General features: G+C 35.7%; 1 protein-coding gene across 4 annotated transcripts in view; it reads right to left on the reverse strand.

The window, feature by feature from the left end:
- yeats2 (YEATS domain containing 2) overlaps window positions 1-13918 on the reverse strand; it is a 162800-nt gene that overhangs the window by 23482 nt on the left and 125400 nt on the right. For 3 of the 4 annotated variants that reach the window (XM_028825680.2, XM_051922874.1, XM_051922872.1), the window contains 2 exons: window positions 12580-12656; window positions 11215-11294 (listed from right to left, as the gene is read on the reverse strand). In XM_028825680.2, the coding sequence (XP_028681513.1) occupies window positions 11215-11294; window positions 12580-12656 (157 nt within the window). The remainder of the gene's footprint in view (window positions 1-11214; window positions 11295-12579; window positions 12657-13918) is intronic. The other variant, XM_051922873.1, reaches the window with a different exon arrangement.

Here is a 13918-nt window from a genome sequence, read left to right on the forward strand (position 1 = left end):
ATTTACATTAAAGATTGCATAGCCAAATGATGCCTTGTCAGAAATTGCAATGATATTTCATAACCCGTACTGTATACATTATACTACAGTATTTTTCAAAATAAACAATCTTTTTATTGAAAACCTTTAATATGGACTTTAAATTTTAAAAATGGATTTATTATTTAATTTTTCTTTTAAGTAAAACTCATGTTTTTAATATTTACAGTACTATAATGAACCAAAAACAACACTAAAATGGAAAAAAAGCTTTGATAATTCAGAGAATCAATTCAGCAGGAATTTCTCATGCTGTGTAAAAGGCACATTACACCAAAAATGCAACATGTTTAAAGGAAATAAATGTAAATTAATAATTATTGTCACTAGTTAGCTAAATATTCTGCATAGAAAATCTTGAAAATGTTAATGAAAAACAAAACAGCCTTTATTCTAGTGACCGTACCTGGCCTGTACTGAGTGAAAGTGAGGTCAATAATTTGAGAATTAGTAGTAAAAGCACATCCCTTATGCACTGTATGTAGAGTATGTAGGACAGAAAAGATAAGAGGTGACTCTTTACTCTAATGAGTAAATAAGGATTAATAAAAGCTGAAAAAATGAGGACAGACAGAGCTGATAAAATGGACCGTTTAAAAGTAAAGACAGCATTTTAAACCAAATGTGCTGATCAACAGGGACTCAGTGCTAATGGTTTTTAAATGGGGTATTACTAAATCAGAGCCATGTGTGTATCAAAATCTGGATTTTCAGAAGGCATCACTTGAAAAGACGATTATGGGGGTTTTGCAATAATCTAGATATGAAAAAATCCATATAAAGTAGGTTTTCAGAAGTTGAAAAATGGTCTGAACAGGATGGAACATTGAATATCTTTTAAAGGAGAAAATAAACAAGTATAACTTTTATGTGAACAATGAATTAATGAGAACCCACAGATCATAAAACTATTCATCCAAATAAAAGAGAATTTTTTGAGGAATGAGAACTCTCTGGTGTCTGAGAAGAAACTGAAGGAATTTTGCAATTGTGCCATGCTCTGGCATTTCCATCAACTTTACACACAGTAATTTTAAAATATTTTGTATGTTTATCCTCCGAACATCTCAGCTACGCCCTAAGCATATGCCCTATATAAATTTCTCTCAGAACACACAAATTATAAACTGCAGTTCTGAACTTTTGCAGGAACTTTATAAAAAAGACACACTGGGCAACTGTGACAAATATGTTCACCAGGATCCTAAAATGTAAATTTTAATCACTCAGAAAGGCAATTGCAGTATACGGTTAGAACCTTTTTTAATGGTTATTAAAGAAAAGATGGCAATAATAAGGTCAAAGGTCTTTCTGTGTTGAATATATTGTGACCACCAGAGGATAATAGCACACTTTTCTGCCTAAAACCCACAGAATAGCCCCTTTGTGCCATTCTTCAAAATAGCTTCAGTGGCTATATCCAGCCACACAGTCAAGTAATACAGGCAAACTGGCTAAATATAAAACTGATGATCAGTGATAATGAAACCATATTCTAAGTATTAGTATTCCAAACTAAAATGAAGGAGTTACCATGTGCTGAATTTGCACTACTGCAGTAGTATGAAATGAGAGCTTAACATAGCAAAAGTTGCAAATTAGAAAAACTTCCGGACAATACCTACACACATCCAATTTAAATTGATATTTATCTCTTTAAATTGACTTAGACTCGTGCTTTGGGGTGCTTACATTGGTCAAGTGTCAAGGTAGCAAGAATCCCAAGTTAAACAAACAGACATGTAAACCAAGGGAGCTTCCATACTTTGTTTCTTTGCAGACGCTGAATCCCTATTCGATTGTGCCAACCTCCACTTAACTAATCTGCTTTCACACTGCATCTTGTTAACCTGAAATTTGGTGTGTTAGTGTATTGCTTTCTTCACAAACATGCACACTTCTATGCAGCTATTTATTTCTGCCACCTGGCAACAAGACATGGCTGAAAGCACACAGTTTCTTCTATTTAGACTACCTCCCAGCAGATTAGAAGACCTGGTAAAAAAGGAAATTTATATTCACTTTTATGGTAAAGTTTTTGTTTATTTGTTGCCAGTACGAAAAAGTTTTTCCTCAAGTGGATCACTTTGTTGTTCAGATTGAAACAACTCATCCTCAGTGTCACAACCTCCTGGACTTAATGAGTTGTTTGCGTCCACATGACAGTAATAAATACTTTTTATATTAGCATTATTCTTTGCATCCATAAACCTTGCTATCTTCCTAAAAGAAAGGTTTACCTTAGTACAAATGAATTATGCCTCAGCCTGTGCAACCATTATATCATCATGTTGCTGAATGGAGGTCTGTGAGTGGAGCGGCTTACAGTGCTGCAAACTCAGTAGTAAGGTGACAATGTATGTTTTTTTGTCTAATTCACCTAATTTTGAAATGTGAACATTACTTGACAAGGCTCATACTGTAAAGTTACCATTTCAACCCAAATGAAAATAACATGGCAAGTATAATGGCATGTTAAAAGACACTCCATGCAAATCAGCGCTTATTACACAATTCTATGGGTTCCATCGGTGTTTCGCCACATTTGTATGACACATTCTCAAAATGTTATTAATGAAACACACGACAAAGCTCACTGGGGTTAAACATTCATGTGAGAGAAACTAGAAATTATCCACATCTGCACTTGATTAAAATAGAAAGAATGCAGTGACCTCTAAAAAGATTTTTTTAGGTCTTATATAAAGCTGAGTATATCATCAGCATAAATACTAAATAATGCTGCCTAAATGCATTAGAATAAAAAGCAGCCTAAAATCAAGGAAACCCATTTAAAGAGTGATGGCAGCAGAACTGAAATAAACAATGATACAAAACTGACTATGCTTTGACAAATTAGAAAACAATCCCCTTAAACAAAAAAACAAACATTTCAGATGATATCTTTAAGACTGATAATGTATAATGTGCTTCTCTATCCAATTCACAGTTCATAAAAGGATCATATAATATTCACACCAAAGCTACCCAAGTACTAGTGCTGGGCAGTATGACCAAAATTCTATATCACGGCATTTTTCAAAATTATACTGGTTTCATAATATTGGACTGTATTTTTTTCCCGTGCATGGGTGGATGTTAACCACATTTTCCGCCGCAATTACTGGCTAAGAATAACCTACTCCACTGTCATGAGAATTGTACATTGTACAAAAAAAACATTTTAATGTGCACACAAGTATTAATACAGGTTTGCATGGCTCCATAAAGTGATAGTTTTCAAGGGGGTGGCACTAATGAAGAGAAGAAATCACATTGCATGACAGATGCAGTCAAAATATAGAACCTTTTTTATTGAACAAATTTTGTAAACAACTTAAACTAAAATTTTGACAACATATTTTCAACCATCCAGAGAGGCATTTAGACTTAGTAAAATATCCAGAGGTGCTTGTCAAAAGTTGTACTGCACTAAACATGTCTTAGAAAAGGAATAAATAGTAAATATTTTTTGTAAACCAACTACACTTTGTTAATGTTAACATTCGATAAAGTGACTTTTTAAACAACTTTACCATCATTAAACTTCATAATATTTAAACTAATAAATAATAACAATAAACTAAATAATAGTGCAACTTCCAGTAATAATATTATTACTTCCAAGACTTCAAGCCCAGGTGCATTACACAGTATTCACCAAATTAAAATAAAATAAAACTTGCTGATGACATTTTTACCAACTGAACCATCATTAAGGAAAACTGCATTAATATGGACCTTGCTTCAAGCTAAGCTATATACATAAATAATAAAACTGCAACTAGCATTTATAATGCCATTTGTGGTACAGCCCTACGGAAGCGTATTAGGGCCTCGGTGGAAAAAAAAAAATACGGACACAGTGAAGAAAAAAAAAAACTATATGTCGAGAATAAAGTCAACAATTTCTACTTTATTCTCATAGTTTGTCATTAAAGTCGAATGTCGTAAACTTTATCCTAAAAGCAATGTTTAATTTACTAGATTTTCTCAAACCCTGTCATAAGTTAATGTACCACATTAAATGCTTTGTGTTAAGTGTTCCCCGACCCAGTTGTTAATTGCTACGCGCTTCTTAAACTGACTTCCTCTTGCACTAAGAGGCGCAGGCAGCGATCGCCGCACAGAATACATTCCCTTAATGATATTCATACTCTCTGAAAATGTAGAATGCTAAGATAAATTTTTATGATAAAATGCATTAAAGCCGGTATTAAACATGCACGGTAGTGTGGCGGTAGTTCTGCTCCCTCACAGTAAGGGGTCCCCAGGTGTACGTTCAGTGTAGAGAACTTTATGGCAGGTGTGATGAGGCTCCAAAAAACTTGATGTATGAATGGGTATCGCACAGGCTTAACTTAAATATTGTGTAAATATTGGGTTCGTGATCTGGTGGTCGGAGACACGAACACAGAATTCAGTGGATGTTCTTCTGAGCGGGCTTTCTTTATTGCATGCATGCTGTCTCTGTCTGATGTACCAAACCCCCAGTTCCTATCTTTCCAAAATTAAAACTAGTTATAAACTTAGACCACGGAGTGTTCAGAACTTTTAAAAAAATCTTCATTATACATGTTTAATTATGCCATCCATTCAGGGTTGTACCCATCCCAGCAAGCATCGTGTGCGAGTAAGGAGCAAATTCTGAACAGGGCGCCCAGCACATTGCATGGTGAATAAGAGCAATACATACACTAGCAGGGTTAATACAGTAATCCCTCGCTATATAGCGCTTCGACTTTCGCGGCTTCACTCTATCGCGGATTTTATATGTAAGCATATTTAAATATATATCGCGGATTTTTCGCTGGTTCGTGGGTTTCAGTGGACAATGGGTCTTTTAATTTCTGGTACATGCTTCCTCAGTTGGTTTGCCCAGTTGATTTCATACAAGGGACGCTATTGGCAGATGGCTGAGAAGCTACCCAACCAGAGCGCGTATTACGTATTAAATAAAACTCCTCAAATATATTGTGAGCACGGGGGCTGTTCGCACCCCTAGAGGATACGGCCACTCCTCAAAAAACGCTGAAATATTACCTTCACATTGCTCCCTTCCTTGCTGGGCTTACTTGCAGCTGCTTTGTCAAGCGACATGCTTCCCGCACAATGCTTCGCATACTTAAAAGCTCGAACGGCACGTATTGATTTTTGATTGTTTGCTTTTCTCTGTCTCTCTCACTCTCTCTGACATTCTCTGCTCCTGACAGAGGGGGTGTGAGCAGAGGGGCTGTTCACACACTGGCCTAGAGGATACGGACGCTCCTCTAAAAAATGCTGAAAGACTACCTTCACATTGCTCCCTTCCTTGCAGCTGCTTTGTCCGGCGGTGCTTCGCATACTTAAAAGCCCAAACAGCCCTATTGATTTTTGATTGTTTGCTTTTTTGTCTATCTCTCTGACATTCTCTGCTCCTGATGCGCACTCCTTTGAAGAGGGAGATATGTTTGCATTCTTTTAATTGTGAGACAGAACTGCCATCTCTGTCTTGTCATGGAGCACATTTAAACTTTTGAAAAAGAGACAAATGTTTGTTTGCAGTGTTTGAATAAAGTTCCTGTCTCTCTACAACCTCCTGTGTTTCTGTGCAAATCTGTGACCCAAGCATGACAATATAAAAATAACCATATAAACATATGGTTTCTACTTCGCGGATTTTCACCTTTCGCGGTGGGTTCTGAAACGCAACCCCCACAATCGAGGAAGGATTAGTGTATAACGTATCAAAACCCCACATCCTACATGACTTTGAAAAAAACTGAAGCACACCGAGTAAACCCACCAGAAAAACATGCAAATTCAAGGCAGGGAACTGCAGCAGTGCACCCTCCACGCCACCGTGCCCCCACATGATTAATAAATGCTTTAATGCATTTCATCATGAAAATGGTATCAAGTATTTTTATCTTAGCATTCTAAATATTCAGAGAGCAGGAATATCTGTGTGGTGATTGCTGCCTGTGCCTCCTCTTAGTACAAGAGGAAGTCAGTTTAAGAAGCACGTAGAGATTACAATGGCTCAGGGAACACTTAACACAAAGCATTTAATTTGCTAAATAACTTATGACGGAGTTTGAGAAAATCTAGTAAATTAAACATTCATTTTAAGATGAAGTTTAGTTTACGATATTCAACTTTAATGAAAAATTACAAGAATAAAGTCAACATGTCGACTTTAATCTCGACATAATTGGTGAGAAAAAAGTGGAAATGTCGAGAATAAATTCAACAAGTCGTCACACTATTACACAGTGCCCAGGTACATTACACATTATTGGGGAAAAAAATAAAATAAAACAAGTACAACTTGGCTTGCAGTATTATCTAGTAGTATAGAAACAGTATTCACACATTGGAACATTATGGTCCACATCCAACCTTTTAAAACTAAAGTATCTCCAGACAACAGACACAGCTCCTTTTTTCGGAAAAAGTTCTTCTGTGTCATCATGTTCAACTTTATCCTCTGCTACAGTTTCAGTTTCAGAATGTTCTCTGTCTATTTTCACCATTCAATACCTCCACTAACGCATGTACTCCGTTGCATGTGAGTTTAGCAGTGCAGCAGTGAAAAAGGTCCCCTCTTAAACAGTTTCCTGCTGCGCCATGTTCTGAACGTTGTTTAGGCTATTTAAACCGGTGTTGCGGTATAAGAAAAATCCGTATCATAACAAAAATAAAAAAAGGTTTTTGGTATGAACCGGTATACCGCCCAGCACTACCAAGTACTATGAGCTTTTCGTAGATATCCATGAACAAATATTGTTATATGATTTATGAAACTGTAGCTAAATGGTAAAAAGCTCAAATCTTTACACAGGAAAGTTAGATAAGAAATAATCCACAGATACATAAATTATGAGGAATATACTTTTAAGTAATAGAGTAACCACAGCAATTTTGAAAGAATCATGAACATCAACACATGAGAAAGAAACATTTAACATACGAATAAGTATTGATGGAAAAACACTCAAAATGAACTTGTAGAAAGTGGCATAAAATTGTTTTAATAAACAGAAATTTTCATATGAGACCACCTTATCTAAGCAATAATATCAATATAGGAAAAAGTGAAAACCTTTTAGATTGGTGGGCATTTAAATTCATTAGTTAATGGACCAGAGAAAGTAAATGTAGCTTAAATATCTTATTAGGGCCTTCAGTGCTGATATACAGTGGAGCAAAAAAGTATTTAGTCAGCCACCAATTGTGCAAGTTCTCCCACTTAAAAAGATGAGAGAGGCCTGTAAATACTCATCATAGGTATACCTCACCTATGAGAGACACAATGACAAAAAAAATCCAGAAAATCACATTGTCTGATTTTAAAAAATTTATTTGCAAATTATGGTGGAAAATAAGTATTTGGTCACCTACAAACAAGCAAGATTTCTGGCTCTCACAGACCTGTAACTTCTTCTGTAAGAGGCTCCTCTGTCCTCCACTTGTTACCTGTATTAATGGCACCTGTTTGAACTCGTTATTAATATAAAAGACACCTGTCCACAACCTCAAACAGTCACACTGAAAACTCCACTATGGCCAAGACCAAAGAGCTGTCAAAGGACACCAGAAACAAAATTGTAGACCTGCACCAGGCTGGGAAGACTGAATCTGCAATATGTAAGCAGCTTGGTGTGAAGAAATCAACTGTGGGAGCAATTATTAGAAAATGGAAGACATACAAGACCACTGATAATCTCCCTCGATCTGGGGCTCCACGCAAGATCTCACCCCGTGGGGTCAAAATGATCACAAGAATGGTGAGCAAAAATCCTAGAACCACACGGGGGGACCTAGTGAATGACCTGCAGAGAGCTGGGACCAAAGTAACAAAGGCTACCATCAGTAACACACTACGCCGCCAGGGACTCAAATCCTGCAGTGCCAGACGTGTCCAACTGCTTAAGCCAGTACATGTGCAGGCCCATCTGAAGTTTGCTAGAGAGCATTTGGATGATCCAGAAGAGGATTGGGAGAATGTCATATGGTCAGATGAAAAAAACTCTACTGGTCGTGTTTAGAGAAGAAAGAATGCGGAGTTGCATCCAAAGAACACCATACCTACTGTAAAGCATGGGGGTGGAAACATCATGCTTTGGGGCTGTTTTTCTGCAAAGGGACCAGGACGACTGATCCGTGTAAAGGAAAGAATGAATGGGGCCATGTATCATCAGATTTTGAGTGAAAACCTCCTTCCATCAGCAAGGGCATTGAAGATGAAACGTGGCTGGGTCTTTCAGCATGACAATGATCCCAAACACACCGCCCGGGTAATGAAGGAGTGGCTTCGTAAGAAGCATTTCAAGGACCTGGAGTGGCCTAGCCAGTCTCCAGATCTCAACCCCATAGAATATCTTTGGAGGGAGTTGAAAGTCCGTGTTGCCCAGCGACCGCCCCAAAACATCACTGCTCTAGAGGAGATCTGCATGGAGGAATGGGCCAAAATACCAGCAACAGTGTGTGAAAACCTTGTGAAGACTTACAGAAAAACGTTTGACCTCTGTCACTGCCAACAAAGGGTATATAACAAAGTATTGAGATGAACTTTTGTTATTGAGCAAATACTTTTTTTCCACCATAATTTGCAAATAAATTCTTCAAAAATCAGACAATGTGATTTTCTCTGGTCCATTAACTAATGAATTTAAATGCCCACCAACCTGTACATCTACCAATTGCAGAAAACTAAAAGTGAGACTGACCTTAGCAGTAACCTTAGCATTAACAAGTAATTAATTTGTATGAGCTCTACACATTCAAAAGATTTTGCTTTATTTAATTACATACACTCACCGGCCGCATTATTAAGTACACCTGATCAACTGCTTGTTAACACAAAAATCAAATCAGCCAATCACATGGCAGTAACTCAATGCATTTAGGCATGTAAACATTGGCAAGATGGTCTGCTGAGATTCAAACTGAGCATCAGAATAGGGAAGAAAGGTAATTTAAGTGACTTTGAATGTGACATGTTGGTGCCAGACGAGCTGGTCTGAGTATTTCAGAAACTGCTGATCTTCTGGGATTTTCACATACAACCATCTGTAGGGTTTACAGAGAATGGTCCAAAAAAGGAAGAATATCCAGTGAGTGGCAGTTGTCTGGACAAAAATGCCTTGTTGATGTCAGAGGTCAGAGAATGGCCGGAATGTTTCAAGAATGGCAACAGTAACTCAAATAATCACTTGTTACAACTGAGGTAAGCAGAAGAGCATCTCTGAACGCACATATCGAACCTTGAAATAGATGGACAACAGGCAGCAGGAGATCACACCAGGTGCCACTCCTGACAGATAAGAACAGGCAAATGAGGGAAACAAGACAACTTGCTCACCAAAATTAGACAATAGGAGATTGGAAAAAACGTTACCGGGTCTGATGAGTCTTGTTTTCTGTTGCAACATTTGGATGTTAGGGTCAGAATTTGGCATCAACAACATGAAAGCATGGTCCATCTGGCCTTGTATCAACGGTTCAGGAAGGTGGTGGTGGTGTAATGGTGTGGGGGATATTTTCTTGGCACACTTTGGGCCCTTTAGTACCAATTCAGCATCATTTAAATGACACAACCTACCTGAGTATTATTGCTGACCATGTCCATCCCTTTTAGTCTGCAGCGTACCCATCTTCTGTTGGCTACTTCCAGCTCAAATCATCTTAAACTTGTTTCTTGAACATGACAATGAGTTCACTGTACTGAAATGGCCTCCACAGTCATCAGATCTCAATCCAACAGAGCACCTTTGGGATGTGGTGGAACAGGAGATTCACATCATGGATGCGTGCAGCAGACAAATCTGCAGCAAATGCCTGATGATATCATGTCAATATGGATCAAAATTCCTGAGGAATATTTCCAGCACCTTGTTGAATCTATGCTACGAAGAATTGCAGCAGTTCTGAAGGCAAAAGGGGATCCAAACCAGTACTAGCAAGGTGTACCTAATAAAGTAGCTGGTGAGTGTATACTGTATTTGGATAGCTCTACTTCAGTTCATTATTACCTTCCAGTTATTTGATAAATGACCTTAATTTATTCAGTGTTCAGAAAAATCATAGAATAGATTAACATTTTCATAAAATCAATTTGCAAGAGTTTTCTGATCTTATGTAAAACACAAGGAAATGCCTACAGAGAATCAGACACACTTCAGATCAGAGGTTGCAAAAATTCAAAGTTTAAACACAAGTGGTTTCTTTTTCTTACACTCAAAATAGTAAAGAAAACTTAAGCTTTTCACTTTTTTCTTTACATGTCAGTTTAAAGAAAATACAAGTGTTAATAATTTGTCAATAAACCGTGGATAAGTGTACACACCCTTGCCAAAATTGCAGATTTTGTGTAATATAAAAATGAAACCAAGATAAATCCTGTCTGAACTTATTCCACCTTTATTGAAAAACTGCGGTCTATACAAAGGTGAAAACAAATCAGAAACTGTTTAGTGAAAAAGGGAAAAAAAACATACAAAAACACATACAACATACAAATAGTAGTTACTTATTTTTTATTACATAAAATCTACAAATCTGGCAGGTGTGTGTAGACTTTTTATATCCACTGTACCTGTAAAGATATCTTTTCATGATATTTAACATTTCTATTTAAATTTGTGTTTTTAATGTATTTGGAATTTTAATGCGCTGAAACACTTCAAAAGGTTATTTTTGTAACTCCTAATTGGTGTTTAACAGATTATCCTGGCTAAATAAAGGCAAAATAAAAAATAATTGGATAAAACAAAATAAAATAATACAAGTGAGCACTATATGCAGGGATAAAAGTATATATGTGACACACCTGGACAAGTAACATTTAACTGCTCATAAATGTTTCCTTACTTCTTCCATCTGTATTTTTATATTTTTCAATGGGAAAAAGAACTGTTTTCAAATACCATATTTGGGGATATTGTAAGTAAGGTCAAAAACTGCATATAAAGGTTCTTTTGCATTTACAGATACAAGTTAATATAACAAGTATATATAATATATATACTTTTCAAAGTCATATTATAGTATATAACTATAATAACTATATATAACTATAATAAAACAAAATATATGTACAGGAAGAAGGTACGTTAATGCTTGCTTTCTGAAAATTCACTGAAGAAAGTTCAAGTACATGATGATGATATACTAAGTTATTTTATAACAAACCTCAGCAGCTCTTCTTTTTCCAATATTCCAGGAGTAATACTGCTCTAAAGACATGGCACAGAAAGGAGTTGACTCATCTGCTAGGAAATAATAAAATAGTCAAAGTTTAGGAGATACAAGAAATGATACAGTACTGTGATCAAGAAATTGATTTACCAAAATACAATAAAATATTAATTTCATGTTAGAAAAATGCAGAAGTATACTGACTACTCCAAATTACCAGAGGTTTCTGTAGAACATTACAAAAGAATTTAAATGTATTTACTTCTATACATTTTAAAAGTTTACTTTCTTCTTCATACCCACAGTATTAATAATGCCATTTTGATCAGAATCACCCATAAATACATACATTAGAATAATGTGGACAAAAACAGGCCAATCAGCCCAACAAAGTTTGTAAGTCCAACCTACTTAATTGTTCAAAAATTAACATTGCATCTAGTTTTGAAAACCCCTAAAGTCTTATTATTTACCACACTACTCTGCCCAATCTGTGCAACAATGACAATGACAAATAATGTACTTTTACATTTTTATCATCCTTCACTGTAGATAATCAGAAAATGAAACAATTATATACAAAGGGCTTTTCCAAACTGAAAATCTATTATCTTCCAAAAAAGTTTACCTCAAAATGTGATTGTCGTAATTATTAAAGCAAAATGCCATGTATAACAAATACAAAGTGTAAATGATTTCATAGAAACCTCTACGGTACTAAATCAAGAACCTGTGACATGGAATATTTGTACAGAAAAGCAACATATTTTAAAATGTGTTTTTTTGATTAATTTGTCATTTGTGTAACCTGGAGCTTCCAAAGCACAGAGGTTTAAATACTTATGCAAACACAAACTTTTGAGTTTTTCTTCTTCAGTTACATATCTACAGAAAATGGTTTATTTTGACTATGGGAATGTATTGTTAAATGAACGGACAAATGTGTACAAATCTTTGGTCATGCAGAAAATGATGATGCCTTTCGAGGGATTGAATACTTTTGAACACCACTATAGTATATAGTATATTAATTTATATAATATTATAGATTCTTGTAAATATGCAGGTCCACTTACAGTATATGCTTCCTTGAAAACTGTTCGCAACAACATACACTGAAAATATTTGGATTATTGCGAGACTACATTTCTAAAATTTTTACAACATAATTAAATGAATACATTCTGCAATATAATTATTATTTTCAGCTAAAAAGAAACTGAAAAATGTTGTTTACTATCACTATGGAGATAAAAAATGGTGAACGTGAAAGTAACTTAATGACTTCACAGCTCTACAAAGTAGGTTAGCCACAAATAAAGTTTATGTACTTAAAGGAAAAAATGTCATATTACTTACTTTTTTCTTTAACTATTATTGGAAACTTTTCCACAATTGCTGATAAAAGCTGATGTATGTTATCCAAATGTTCAGTACTGTACAATGTAATGAAAAGGGGAGACAGAAATTCTTATTTTAGAAACACAGTCCTAGATCACTGCAGTGAAAAAATCTCTACAGGCAATATCAAGTAATAACAGTTTTTATAAATGTTACAGATTAGAGGATGTTTATGCTGCTTATGCTTACTGCATACTACTTACGGTTTACAAAACTTTAAATAATCTCGCTGCATCCTATATTTCGGAATGCCTATCACCTTACACTCCAAATCATACCCTTAGATCTTCAAATGAGTGTCTGTTTATGATTCCAATAGCTAAACTTAAACGAGGTAGTGAGGCAGCCTTCTGCTGTTATGCACCTAAAATCTGGAATAGCTTACCGATAGAAATTCGCCAGGCTAATACAGTGGAGCATTTTAAAAAAACTGCAAAAAACCCATATTTTAATATGGCTTTCTTCTAGCTTAATTTTAGTGTAACCCTGATATTCTGTATATGCATTTAATTATAATTTTTTCATGGCTCTGCAATCCATACTAATCCCTACTTTCTCTGCTGTTCTCTTTCCGGTTTTCTGTGGTGGCGATTTGCACCACCACCACCCGATCAAAGCACCATGCAGTCCTTACAATGATGAATTGAAGACCTGATGTCCACATGACCATCACCATCTAATTTCTTCCACATGAAGCCTGAAAACCATGAGAACTGATTGAGATCATTTATGTTAGGTAGAATGCCTAGTGGGGGCTGGGTGGTCTCATGGCCTCGGAATTCCTACAGATTTTGTTTTTTTTTTCTCCAGCCTTCTGGAGTTTTTTTTTTTTCCTGTCCTCCTGGCCATTGGACCTTACTTTATTCTATGTTACTTAGTATCACCAAGGCTTATTTTTATATTTTTCATTTTTTCTTTCTTCATCTTGTAAAGCACTTTGAGCTACATAATTTGTATGAACACATGCTATATAAATAAATGTTGTTGTTATTTTGTACATATCCTGTTTAGAAAAGAACTTTACATTGTCATTCTACAATTGATTTTGCCTGGAATTTCTCGCTGCCTAGTGTGAGCAACAGCCTAACAATTTGCTTTTAGGTCGATTGCTAGAATGAACTGATTATCAGCACAAACACATGTTGATTAAAATGAGTAATTTTATTTGTCATGCGCAAAGTGAATAAGCAGAGATTTATTTTAATATAGAGATACTTATCAATGCAAAAGTTCCATAAAAAAGTGGAGAATCCTGAAATTATGTTTTCCTTCCAACAAAGGAAAAAAAAAAACTGTG

Source organism: Erpetoichthys calabaricus, chromosome 2, assembly GCF_900747795.2.
Source record: "Erpetoichthys calabaricus chromosome 2, fErpCal1.3, whole genome shotgun sequence".
NCBI lineage: Eukaryota > Metazoa > Chordata > Cladistia > Polypteriformes > Polypteridae > Erpetoichthys > Erpetoichthys calabaricus.